This window comes from Rhinichthys klamathensis, unplaced genomic scaffold (genome assembly GCF_029890125.1).
Source record: "Rhinichthys klamathensis goyatoka isolate OS25496 unplaced genomic scaffold, OSU_Roscu_1.1 h1tg000311l_1, whole genome shotgun sequence".
Taxonomy (NCBI): domain Eukaryota; kingdom Metazoa; phylum Chordata; class Actinopteri; order Cypriniformes; family Leuciscidae; genus Rhinichthys; species Rhinichthys klamathensis.
Genome location: NW_026606829.1, coordinates 135,001 through 149,234, shown reverse-complemented (window position 1 = coordinate 149,234; position 14,234 = coordinate 135,001). Strand labels below are relative to the sequence as shown.

Below are 14,234 nucleotides of genomic sequence, written 5' to 3'. Positions count from 1 at the left end.
GAGGGCATGCTAACACAAAGAAGATCCAGAGGATTGTAATTATATGTAATTGACGAAATTTAACTGCTTTAATTCATTTTTACTGTTGTTAAAGTTTTAACTGTGGCAATGTTAGTGATAGGCTAGCGTTAGCTTAAGCTAGCTAAGGTCTCCCGCATAATATGGTTTCATTTGTTAACATTAGTTAATATTAATTACCATGAACAATAGATTTGTTACTGTATTTGTTAATGTTAGTTAATATAAATACAGTTGTTCATTGTTTGGTCATGTTACTTCACAGTGCAATAAGTAATGTTAACAAATACATTTTATTTTAATAATGCATTAGTAAATGTTGAAATTAACATTAACAATGATTAATAAATGATGTAGAAGTGCAGTTAATTTTTAGTTTGTCAACTAATGCTAACTAATGATACTATTCTCTTCTGCTCACCAATTCTGCGATTATTTAATAAAAAATACAGTAATATTGTGAAATATTATTACATTCTGTTGTAAAATGTAGTTTGTTCCTGTGATCAAAGCTATAATTTTCAGCATCATTACTCCATTCTTCAGTGTCACATGATCCTCCAGAAATCATTCTAATATGAGGATTTGATGCTCAAGAAACATTTTTATAATGATTATTATCAATGTTGAAAACAGTTGTACTGCCTCATATTTTTGTGGAAACAACTATACCATTCAAACATTTGTGGTAAGATTTAAAAAGAGAGAAATAATACTTTTATTCATCAAGGATGTCTTCAATCAATCGAAATTAATAGTCAATGACATTTATAATGTTACAAAAGATTTATATTTAGTAAATGCTTTAATAATCTTAATTTAATAAATGCAAATACATGCTGTTCATTGAACTTTCTATTTATCAAAGAATCATGAACAAATTATCACCATGATCTACATTATAGAAGAACTATCAATCAGGACTCAGGAGCTTATTAGTTGGAGGTTGATGTTTTTTGCACATACTTGTTTAGTCAACAGGAGCTGTAAGGAAAAAGCAGTCTTCCACCAGTGCAGCAGATCGGGGAATATTCCTGCGGGATCCGTTGATTTAACCTTCGAAGGAACGATCAAGAGCCAAAGAGGCCTTAACTGAGGTACATTTCAGATAGAAGAAGCACTGTATAGAACGTCCGTCAGATTCTTTATTTAGTGCCACAATTATATGAATATCTAAAATCTTCCTCCTTGGTCTTTTTTTTTTTTAGATGCCTCATGGGAATTAAACGGCACATATGAAGTGGTTTGTAATACCATGGCTTTTCGACCTGTCCTGATTGGTCCTTAATGTGTTCACGGTTCATTATATAAAATTATTTTGGTAACACTTTACAATAAGGTTCTTTGGTTAACATTAACTACCTTAGTTAACATGAACTAAGAATGAACTGCACTTCTTCAGCATTCAAAATTTAGCAATCAAAGGTTGTATTTGTTAACATTAGTTAATCCACTGTGAACTAACATGAACAAACAATGAAAAGCTGTGTTTTTTATTTACTAACATTAACAAAAATGAATAACTACTGTAACAAATGTTTTGCTCAGTCTTAGTTCATGTTAGTTAATCCATTAACTAATTAACCTTATTGTAAAGTGTTACCATTATTTTTTTAATGTTTTTTTTCCCCTTTTCTTTGCAGCTTTTCGCTGCCTCTTTGATCAATGCCACATTTTTTTGGGATATATAATAAATTCATGAGGCTTGTGTCACTACACAAAATGAATACCCATTCAAAAACATTCTTTCAAATATACATTGAGAAAAGTTCTGAGATTGTTTAAAGGGTTAGTTCACCCAAAAATGAAAATTATGTCATTAATGTCCCAAGCCCGTAAGACCTCCGTTCATCTTCAGAACACAGTTTAAGATATTTTAGATTTAGTCCGAGAGTTTTCTGTCCCTCCATTGAAAATGTATGCACGCTATACTGTCAAGTTTTGGCATGGTTAGGTGCTTCTACATCAGTGTTATTCACCTATCATTTCCCTCTGATTTGGGGTATTATGGGTAGGATTAGGTTTAGGTGTAGGGTTAGGACTTTTTTGGGGGGCAGGAATATTGTTCCAACATGTCTTGGCAAAATCCCAGTGATCATGGTACAGGTCGGAGCTCTCCGAAAATTCCCAGTTTGCATTAAGAGTTCTAAGAAAACGCTTTTTACAAGTTGGAGTCTCAAAAAAACCAACAGTTCTTTCTTATGTCGAAATAAAAGCCTTAAAGCAAAAGGGTAAAGCAAAGTAAGTTACTAAACCACTTCTCTGGGAGGCTTTGGGAGTGAGCAAAGGGGAGCCTGTGATTTTTCAGCCCGTACAAACACACCGGCAGACCTTAAAGGTAGGGCAGCTCTGTCTTAAATATACACCAGAGAACCCAGAACTCTCCAAATGAGTTCTCTGGAGATCGCTCCCGACACCTGCAGTCATTTTTCAAATGATTTAATTGGTGTACTTAAGTCAGCTGATACCTACGGCAGTGCTTTGTTGCTAGGCATCATGACACAAAGGTCTCCAGGTACAATTAACTCCATTGTGGCATCGCGATGTACACACAGTGTTTTCGGAAAGGACCTACTTGTGTATACGTATATCGGGTGGGGGTAATATTAATTCACGAACGCCATCACTTGCACTTTATACGAGGGTAATGACCGGCTTCTTTTCCGTACTACCACTACAAGTAGCAAACACCTGCTCGCAAGTACATATACGACACAAAGAGATTCCCCCTTCCTTACTATGAGATACACGCACGCTTTCAGAGGACCTGTTTGACAGAATTGCGTTTTTCTCTGCGTTTGAACAGGTTAGGATGCAGTGCCGCAGCTCTCCTGTCTAAGTGGTCTCCTGATAAGAGGGAAGCTGAGATTTCTCTCCTGGCAAACAGTGAACACAATGAGTCATGACACTATCCAAGGGCTCCAGTGAAGTATGTGGGTGGACAGCTACAGTGATAGTGACTGTATGAAGAGAGCTTGCTCATCCAGGACGAGAGAGAGAGAGGAGAGGAGGCAGGGTGGAAGATGGATTTCCACACATTTATAATAGCTGTCACACCTTACATTCAGCGAGGCAATTTCACATTTGAGAATGGGACAGCGACTCAAATTAAAAATGACATTAATTTCTGCCAGCCTGCACACATTGCATTTTTCATCCCGGTTGAAACACCTCTTGATTAGGCTCTGGGAAGACACAAACGTTCCACACAACAATAGGACTGTCTGATTGGATTCTGTGTACAGTATGTCTTGGGAAAGGGTTTTGTTTCTGGAATCATGTCCCCCCCCCCCCCTTCCCTAACATTCATATATTTGTTTCCTTAAATCTTGTTAAATCCTGCTCTCTAAAACATTTCTAATTAGGAATGCCAAGAAAAAAACAGTCCAAATCGAGATGTAGCTATTCGAAACCAACTTGACAACCAAAACATTTAGCACTATAATTTCAGTGGCAAAGCTTTCTAAGACTTAAATCTGACCTCTTGAGCTTTATTTAAACTAATTATACCACATGTTGTCCTTTGATTGGCCTATGGCGTTACATAAATGACTAAAAAAAGAATTTCCGCAAAAAAAAAGTAGTAAAGCAATTTTTACGACTCGTTATTCATTTCAAAACATCTTATAAATATCACTACAACAATCAATTAATTTAATTACAAAATCTCTATATTTTTCCCTCATGGGTTATAAAGCAGATTTTACATTGGACATCAAGTGGAGAGCCAACGTGGTACAAGAGTTTTAAAATAGTTTTTAATGTTAAAAAAAGTTATTAAAATCAGAATACCATGAAGTGCACAGGCCCAACAATATGCAACATGACTAACAAAAAAAAGGGCAGAATTTCAAACTCGCCAATTTTGTATATTCATAAACAACGGCAGAAATGTGATTTATAATCATTATAGTTGGACTGTTTGCTTTCTAAATGTCAACTGGATTTGGTTTCATGCTCTTCGGTTATTAATTCACAGCACATAACACAATGTGTTGTTTATCCTCTTGGCAAGTGAATGTGTATTTAACGTTTGGGTTGTATTATCTTGCATAGTTTTGTTTATGGTTATCAAGGATGAGGGCATGTCAAGCACCCCGTCTGTGTTGGCATCTGTATAATCTAACGGCTTCTACCAAGTAAAAGATGAATTTGTGCCAAAAATACAATAGAGTTTGAATGGGCACAGACTTTGAAATCAACAACAAAAGACCCGTTTAAATGTTGCTATTCTATATGCACAATTATTTAGCTGAATTGTATTATTTGCATTAAGTATTGTTTTTGTTTGTGACCCTTTTGGGACAGATTTGCAGGCTCCCCAGTGAAAAAATATTGCTCTAATTAAGCAGTTCTACAATTATCTAATATATATATATATATATATACACACACACACTGTAAAAAGTGATCAGTTGACTTAACTTGAAACCCATTGCCTTATTAGTAAATAAACTTCATAAGTTATGTGCCTTTTACCTTTTTTGTTTTAAATTAAGTCGCTTTTTACTGTGTATATATATACATATCTTATGTGTGAGCCTATAACAGGTAATAATCCAATTTAAAGATGTAAACAAATGTGAGAATGAAAACAAACTTACACAAGAGCTTTTGGGCTCTGTATTCAACTTTGTGCATTTTAATCGTTGTGCATGTTCTGGCATACAATCTTTTGCAGGTATATTCATTTCCTTTGAAATCACAAATCAATTGCTTGAAAAAAGTTGAAAATAAAAACCATGAGTGAAATGGTTCAAAACTCTTTTATTTATTTTTATTTTTTTTATCTTTTCCAGACAAACACATTGATTTCTGGACCACAGTAGAGGATGGAAACCTTTCACAAACATTTTTTATTATTATTATCATTATTATTTGAAAATACAAATATAAAATTATACTTTCCACATCTGAGATGTGAGAGACCCCCATCCACTTTAGTTTATTTTACAACAGGGCTTGAGCAAGCCATACAAGAAGACCTGAAAGATGCTTTCAGACGTCAGTCCGTTCAGTCAGTTCTCACGGTAAAAAGTCCGTTAACATTAAAAAATGGGCAAGTGTTAGGAATGGGCAAGGCAATCAGCGAGGCCTAAACCTCAGGAGAAAATGGGAGACAGAGTTCCCAAAGGACGTGGCAAAAATAAAACCCTCCACCTAATGACACCGCATTGACCGTACCGTCCCCATTGAGCTACACGTCCTCGTCAGGTTTACGCGACACATCCTGCAGCTAAACTACTAGTGCTGCAGCTCTTACACGACACACAGCCAGAGAAACAAACAGTGTGAACTGGCGTCAGTTCGCCTACGATGATGAAAACTATTTAACAAAGAGATATATACACTATACATATATATCTTGTATATGGATACAAGTATACTGTACATCAGACATTACAGTGTAGGACGTTTTGCTGCTTTATTAGTGGGATGATCGTTTTGGCCATTGCCTAGCACTTGCCGCAAAATTCAAGTTTAAATGGATACGGTAGTTCACTCCCAAAACCACTCGACACCTTCCAGGTCATTTTCTTTTTTCTTTTTCTTTTTTTTTTTTTAAACCAACAATTTTCCAATGATTTAACTAGTCTAGCAAGATGTGTAACATTCATCCGCTGTAAACTGCTGTCCATGGAAAACAAAATGGTGGCAACAGAGCCATGCTACCTTAAAGTCCAAGCTACGAGATCAAATTACGGGGAAAAAAATAGGCTAAGCTAACCGACGAAATGGAAAAGATTGCCAGCCTTCATTTTAATCAGCTTTCAGTCACACTCTTATTTGACAGCAGAAGGGAAATGTACTTCATCTGCTGTTAAACATTTGCCCTCAGCGGTTTAATCGAGGATCATCTAAATCTATACGAGTAACAAGACCTACATGGATGCTGGATACTGAACTTTTTAAGAGACATCCAACTAATGTTACAGTTTAAAAAGATGTCATCAGTAAGAAAATGCTGTGCATGATTCATCCCGACAGCACCTTTAAATTTAGCTCAAATGTATTGAATAACTTCAATTAGACACCTTTCATTAAAAGTTGTGCTATTTACTGATCATAACCCGCAAGTGTTACAAAAATCTCCTTTGCGAAGGTGCTACATTGGCTCATGTTTGATATCCCTGAGAAGAGATGTGATTCAGGAATACAGATTCAGTGTGACACTGGATTCACACGAGTCAATGACGTTGAATTAAAATGAAAAGCTGGCAATGCAATTAAAAAGCACAAAATAATCATGTCATATGTTCCACATGACTCAAAACTAAAGTATGTATTCATCTACGCAGACACGATAAAAAAAGTTTTTTTTGTTTTTTTTAAAGTTCAAAAACCTATTAGTTTGATCTATAATGATTAGGCTATATCATCACCATTACTTTGTTAGAACTTACTAAAAAAATATTTATGAATATCTTCATAATTATAGCTTGCATCCCCCTTAAAAAAGAATGAAAGTGAAAACGGTTTTGCATATCTAGCGTTAGCATTTAAGGTAGTATGGCACACACCCCTTTTAAAACATTCAAGGGTGGGGATCCAATTAATGCCTTGATTACAATTCAGTCGTACAGCAATTTCTTTCTCCTAGATTTCATCAGTGAGAGCTTTGGTTAGTTGAAACCATGTGAGACCAGCAAAACAGTGGAACAAAAAAAAAAGGAGAACAAAAAAGAAAGAAAAAAGAAAAAGAAAGGAAAATTACTATGAAAAGAACGCTCAGCATTTTTTGTCTTTTGTCTTTAAATGATTATAAAGAGAAAGTTCTATCCTTACTGGTCCTACAATTGCTAATGAATACGTCTACATCTTAACATTAAGTACATAACACCTACGACTACTCACTAAAGAGAGAGTGTGAGATATAGAGAAAGGGGAAAAACGACAAAAGGAGAGTGATAGGGCAGGGGAAATGTGAAAAATACCAACCAAGAAGTGTATAGACCACTACACTGGCATCAAGACAGCACTCTTTTACAAGGTAAAGTCATATTCCTGTATTTTTTTTGTTTTGTTTTTTTGTTTTTTTTACACACTACTAAAATACAATGATCAACATAAGATTACTGAATGAGGTGACAGGGAATGAAGAGAAACAATTGATAAATACAGTACATAATATCTGTATTATTGTCATTGTTATATTTAGTATAATCATTAACATCCACAAAAATATTGATAAAAATCCATCCCTATTTAAATTGAAAAGAAGTTCGGGATAATTTTCTTTCTTTCTTTTTTTTTTTGCACGTTTGTCTTTTTTGAAACAGCTCAAACAGTTAGCACACAGTTCTCCTTGTCTTTTAAAAATCATATGACTTTATCACATCTTTCTTGAGAAAGAATCCAGCATTCTGCCTCGCCTGTTAGTTTAGTGAAATGAACAAACAGAAAAACGAAAAAGAAAAGCAAAACCCCCAAAAATAAATAAAGAAAAATCAAACATTTTCAACAAGATCGAAAAAACAGCATACATCAGTCAATTCATATTTGTAAATATCATTCATATTTCTAAATGCCATTTGCGTCTCATCAAATCCAGTCCCCACGTGTACAACAAATGTGTGTAGCAGCTATACTGGTTTCAATCAGTTTCAGTGTTTCTGAGGAAATGAACTATTGCTACCAATAAACTCATCTGTCATCTCTGATATTCTAGAATAAAATCCCTGGAAAGAGATCATTTAAAAGTACAGTCTTCAAATCAACGCAAGCCAAGACTCGAGATTTGTAAGCGTTATCCTGCGTGGAAGGAAAGAAAGAAACGGCTTCCACAGCAGTCCTTCACATGACCCATGCTAGAGACTGTCAGTTGACATGTGCAAATAGAAAATGATAAATTCTCTCTCACAGTGCAATGATTTACTTAATTTCAAAACAACACTTTAATATCTTTTTTCAATATCTGTCTCAGGCTAAAATAAATTAATTTGTAATCTCCTTTAAAGTAATTCTCACAGGACTGAGGTAATGGTATAAAAGACTTGGTTTTCCTAATCGTAGAGCAATTTCAAAACGTTTTGAAATATTGCCTTTGTAATATTCGAATCGTTCGGCGTAAAAACCTCCACGCGCACGGGAAAAAGAAGCCCACGCTAGAACACCAAATGAAACGCTAACATGAAGTTGAAATGTCTCGACACGGTTTGAAATCATAACTCTGATGTGTGCTTTGGATTTGGTGGTGATTATTGTCTTTGTAAGCTGTGCACATCTTAACGTACTATCTAATCCGTATGCCGGCATGACACCTGCACAGTTGTAAAGCCGACGGTATTTACAAAGCGAGCTAACAGTGTTGGATTGAGTTTCGTCCGTACTGGGGTAAATCACGGCCTTTGTGCTACAGATGGACCTCGGTTACTGCATTGAGCCTCGAAGATATTTTTGCACTGACGTGTTGCGTCTTGCGCACGATACGACCTCTATGACACCGTCACAAAAATATGGTTCTCTCTCAGAAACAGTTTGATGCAGTGAACAGAATAATATTTACAGTTTCAGAATTCTTTTCTTTTTAAATCTCATTTCACAAAGTATTAAAAGGAAAGCTTTTTCTTCTTTTTTTTTTCTTCTTCTCATCGACAACAAAAATGACATTTATAAAAAAGGACTGTGAAAATATTGTAGTCCTCTTATTGCCCAAAATAGGTAATCATGGTTAACAAGACATCACAATAAACATAGAACAGAGCTACTAAGATTTTTTTTTTTTGAGTTACCCACTCATTGCGGTTTAGGCTTGAATTAAAAATGTCTGAGTCATCTCGATCCGTTTTCTTGCTCGAATGAAATGAAACCTGAAAACGCGGTAGACGAGGACTGTGAAATGAAACTGCTATTGGAATATTACTACCTCAAAAAAAAAAAGAAAAAAAAAAAGACATTAGTTTATGCTTACATAGTCGCTCTCGTCAGAGAACTTTCAAGAACAATGAAGAACATCTAGAAACTCAAATAAACGTGTACACAATTAAAGATGACTAAAAGGAAAGACAATAAAGGAAAAGTAAAATCCTAAGTCAAGGTCAGGGCTACACTAGGATAAAATATTCAAAAGCCAGGTTTTCAGTATAGTACAGCAGAGTTTTTTTTCTTTTTTTCTTCTTGCTGAGATGATTCTGACGTTTGGGTTTGTTCTTCGTGTGGCGCCATCTCAGCTTTAGATTCCCGTTCAGCGCTGTAGTGCTTGAAGTTTAATGGCCTTTACCTGTACACAGAACCAATTAGAAACTCCGGCCAGTCTTCCCCGGGCCTCCTGATAAACTCTGCTGAAGCAAACACACAAGTGTATCAGATTTCACACATATACTTCAGGTAAAATGCCTGGTGTGGGTGTAAAATGTGCTGCATCTGAGCCTTACTGGTGACAATCATTTAATGTCTTTAACTCTATGAACCTTGTCACGGACACATTTGACTGTATGTTTCTCATCATAAAGGCAGATTTGTAGATAAATACAAGACTGTTCAAAAAATGTGGGGTCAGTAAGATCACTTTTAATACTTTTATCCTGCAAGAACCCATTCAATTAACCAAAACTGACAGTCAAGACGTTACCGATACGTCACAACAGATTTCTATTGAGCACAACTGTTTTCAACATTAATAATAAGAAATGTCATTTGAGAATCCGCATACTAGAATGATTTGTGAAGGATCATGTGACACTGAAGACTGGAGTAATTCAGCTTTGCCATCACAGGAATAATTAGGGATGCACCAATATGAACATTTTGGCTGATACCGATCATTTTTTTAGATTTGAAAGCTGATAACCGATATATTTGCCGATAAATCCAAATTTTTGTACAAAAAAATCTTACTGGCCCCAAACATTTGAACAGTAGTGCAAACTGTGTCTGTGTATAAATGTCTTTTCAATACCTGGTTTTATTTGTTATTTAATATTAATGTTATTTATTTATTTAATGGGTGAGTTGGGTCGGATAGTGAAGCAAAAGCAGCCTACAAGTGTAAAGCATAGAATTAAAGTCCTTCAATACTATTTAAACTGCATCACTGATGCCTTTGATTTAGTATTATTCTAAAAGATGAAAAATAGTAATCAAGAATTAGCAGATGTGTCCAAACTTTCAACTGGCAATGCACTAACATTTTGTACAATTCAAATACAATTTCACTTCAGTCAAACGTTTTTTCTAATAAAACTGAGCTTTTTAAAAGCATACATTGTCTTTGGAAGTGCAGTGTGTTTGATAAACTGATGCTTCTGATTGTACACGGTAAATCTAGTTTAAACAAAGTGTGTATCGATTCAGTCCGGCTGAAAGTTTGCTGCTGACAGCTTTAAATTGAAGTAGAGATGTTATATCGTTCACTATCAGAATCACTCCACCGTCAGCATCTTTTCATTATAAGCTTGGGTCCTGTAGGCTCAGATACAGAACACATCAGCACTTTTATGCAAACACATCTCATCTACATGGAGTTCAGACACATATGTTAGTGTTTCAAGCATGCAGAAACTCTTCGGATGTCCATCCAACCAGGAAATGACAAGTTAAGAACCTGCTTGTCCGCTGCTGTTGCTTTCTCTGACTGCTGATGTGTACTTCAATCAAACGTTTGCAGAATCCATACAGATGGAGCGATTCTACCTACTCATTAAATCAATCATCCGTTTTGCCTCGAGGACAAAATGAGAAGCTCTTTAGGAAGATTATGGGCAACAAACCGCAGTCCGCAGGCCTCTTATCCAGACGACAGGTCACAGGTAAATGCCACGGAGCCACAGAGTCTGGCGTAATCGCAACTGAAGCATCACCGCAGGAGATAAAAAAAAGTCTGGGTGCAAATATTAACTAAGTATAGGGGAGGGATTTTGACCAAATAAATGCGCATCCACTTATCCACACACAGCGCATTTAAATAAGCGAATCATCATCGATTTAGCTCTATCTGGCATCTCAGCATATACTCAAAATCACCTTTAAGTCCTTAAGACCGAGATATACAAGAGAAGTGATTACGGAAACAGCGCCTTATCCGAAAAACCTGATGAATTACATCAGATGGCACCTAAGTCAACAGATTCTCAGCAAAGAGTGCTCGCTTCCAGGTGCACACTAATCAAAGCCGCAACACCTGTGCATAATATCCAAATACAGCACTTCATAGAGGACACGAGTCGACGCGCGGCGCAAAAGAACTCTGGCAGTGAAAGAAAGCAACTGCGCAGTTTTGAGTAGACCCGCTCGCAGACATCATGCATGAAAGATCAGTCGAATGACAGACAGGCAGGCGGCGGATAAAGGAGCAACTAGTGACAAAGAGTAACGGGGAAAATGTGTAGCCTCCGCGCTCACGATGTTTGAGAAGCGGGAGACACTTTTAAAGGCTTTTAAAAGGCTTTAAAATGAGGATTTAATAACATAGATGTTCAATGAGAGATAAGACTTTTGAAATCCAGATTGTTGCATATGAAGTTTAAATTCCCTTGTCTGGGACGTAAAAGCCCTTTAAAAGCCTTAAGGTGTTGATGAAAAAAATAAATAAAAAATAAGAGCACTACACGGCTTCAACGTAAACTCATCTGAGATCAAAAGGAGAGGGAATCAAAATGAATAGGCAGATGGAACAGGAAGATAGTATGGTGAATAGATGCATAATTATGATGCACAAGTAAAAAAAAAATATATATATATATATTTATATTTCATAAATGGTATGGGATATCTACCTCAAATGAGATGGCAACCAACCACCTGTTAGGTTTCAATGGTATCCATTTGTAAAAGCTGTCGCAATCAAAGGACCCTAAAAGTGTACAGTTAGTAATGGTGTCAGTATGCATTCTGAGTGAAGTGATCACTCGTAAGTCATTTCAATCATTGCATGTGTTGCTAGCATGAATGAATGTTATCTATCAACCTTAAAGATCAGTCCACATCATTCCCTCAGTCTGATCTAGCTGAACAGCAGGAGAGTGCAGGAATAACTGTAACACATAGTAAATGTAATTGGTCATAACTTAATGCACAATACACACCGTGGCCATAAAGATATTTTAACACCTGAGCGGTGGGTGCATCAAACATCAAACCCTATTTGAAAGAACAAAATCCTGTCCACTACCATAGCTTGCAATAGGTATCAGTAATATTACAACGTTTTAGTCACGTGACATCCATCAGACTTTTAAAGGCTGCACGACTGAAACGTTGCTACAGTAGTGTGGAAGCAAGTTCAGCAAGAAAGTTGTTGTAAACATAAATGTAGTTGTAATTATACTAACAATAAATCAAATAATACAACCTTTTAAACAATTCTCTCTTTTTAAAATTAGGCCTGATATAAAACAAAAAAAATCTTTTTTATAAAAACTTAAAACAGACTATAAAACTTTCAGACTAACAGTAGACTAACAATTACAAACTATAATTATTCACATCATATTAATTTTTCATCCGTTACATTTATCGCATATCAAATTAAGCAGCAAATTGTTTAATGTCTGAATTAAGATATGGGCTGGTATTAAAGATATTTGAGGTTAATTTAGGCTAAAATGCTGAGGAAAAATTAGCAAAAAGTATTACATTTATTCCTGCTCTCCCCTTTTAAATGTTTTTGTGCCAAACAATCAAGCAAAATGGAAAGAGATATGTACATTTCAAAGAACAAGAGAGAATGGAAAGTAAGAGAACATATTTGATTTTTTTTTTAAAACAAAGATCAAGTAATTGAATATAATCATTTACATTCATGCCAACAATAACAACATTAATGAATTCATCTGAAATCACAATTCATGCAGCAAGATACAAACGCTGTCAGAAATCACATATAAGCCTCAATCTGAGCAGCGAAACTGTGAACTTCACCAGTGTCAGGCGCCGGTCCAAACACTGGGGAACAAGAAGACTGGCGAGATGTATACATTTATAGAAAGAAATCTTTTCTTTTCAGTTTGTGAGGATGCTACAGAGGCTAAGAGAAACAGCAATTCATGTCAGGCAGAGCAAAAAAAAAACAAAAAAACCTCCTTCTGCCTCCAGAACACTGTCAATCACAAGCGAGATGTTCTGAGGGTTTGAGGCCAACCTAAATTTGACTCTATTTAGGTTAGAAAAACTCATTCTGAAAGTCAAGCACAAGGTGACATTGTTATTCTGAAAATCCCGTTTGGATTTAACCCTCTGGGGACCAGAAACGCGCCCGCGCGTTTTGCCGTTTTTTTTTCACATAGCAGAAAAATAGACTTAAAATACTCTGTTGATTTTGATCGTACATATAAGTGTTATACATCAATCGATCCTGTTAATTGTCTATTATTTTTCTGTATACTCACAATAAAAACAAAGTTTTGTGCTTTTTGTCAAATAAAGAAAAATAAACATGATGCGAGTTTTGCCTTCTCTCTGTCAGTGCAGTCCATTCTGAAACACGTCCGAAAAATTAACTCTAACTCTGCAAATACTTGTCATACAGGCACGAGAGGTTTTTCTTTATGAAGCTTGAATTCTCTTCTTTTTAATGATGTAATTTATATAAAAAACAAATATTCTCAGTTTATGTAATCTGTATGAAAAGAGAGTGCTGTCAGATTTTTTTTCCCCAGCTCATTACACTTCATTACGCGTTAATCTGACACGCCCACGGAGGACGCGCGCTATTCAAACGCAAATGTCGAGGCAAGCCATGACAATGCCCACATCAGCCGTTCCACCGCGGCGGTAAAATGTGGGGTGTATTTGCTGCCTTTTACCGCCAAGAGGCGCTACAATCATAGACTCTGAAAAGTGTTTGTTTATTCTCTCTAATGCGTAATCTGCTGCCGCACCGCACTGATTCAGAGCGTTTGAAAGCTGGTAGCAGATGAATTCAACAAGTGAAACGTAGTTAAAATAATTCATAATCAGAATACTGAAATTAGGCTACTGAAATGAAATTGAATAAATAATGAAAAAGTAAAACATTGCAATAAAAACAGTCACAGACGTATAGACGATAGCTCAGTGGTTAACGCAACAACACGAGCTTCGAGGAGCTTCAATCGACTCGGATCGAATCTCAATGTAGCATACATGTTGTTAACCGATGTTGCCCTACAGCGTTTATGTTTAACCTTCTTGATGCTTAAATAGCTAACTGTTTATAACTGTTTACTTATTTAAAGTCAAGAGTTTTGTTTAATTATTATTACAACATAAATTTGCTACATTCCTGTAGAACCGCAGCC

At 35.9% G+C, this 14,234-nt stretch overlaps 1 protein-coding gene across 7 annotated transcripts in view; it reads right to left on the bottom strand.

Annotated features, from left to right (window-relative positions):
• Positions 1-8,609: 8,609 nt before the first annotated feature.
• msi2b (musashi RNA-binding protein 2b) overlaps positions 8,610-14,234 on the bottom strand; it is a 120,785-nt gene continuing 115,160 nt past the window's right edge. For 2 of the 7 annotated variants that reach the window (XM_056271211.1, XM_056271215.1), the window contains exons 8-9: positions 11,733-11,809; positions 8,610-9,296 (exon numbers count right to left, since the gene is read on the bottom strand). In XM_056271211.1, the coding sequence (XP_056127186.1) occupies positions 11,768-11,809 (42 nt within the window). In that variant the 3' untranslated portion in view covers positions 8,610-9,296; positions 11,733-11,767. The other 5 variants (XM_056271212.1, XM_056271210.1, XM_056271213.1 and 2 more) reach the window with 5 other exon arrangements.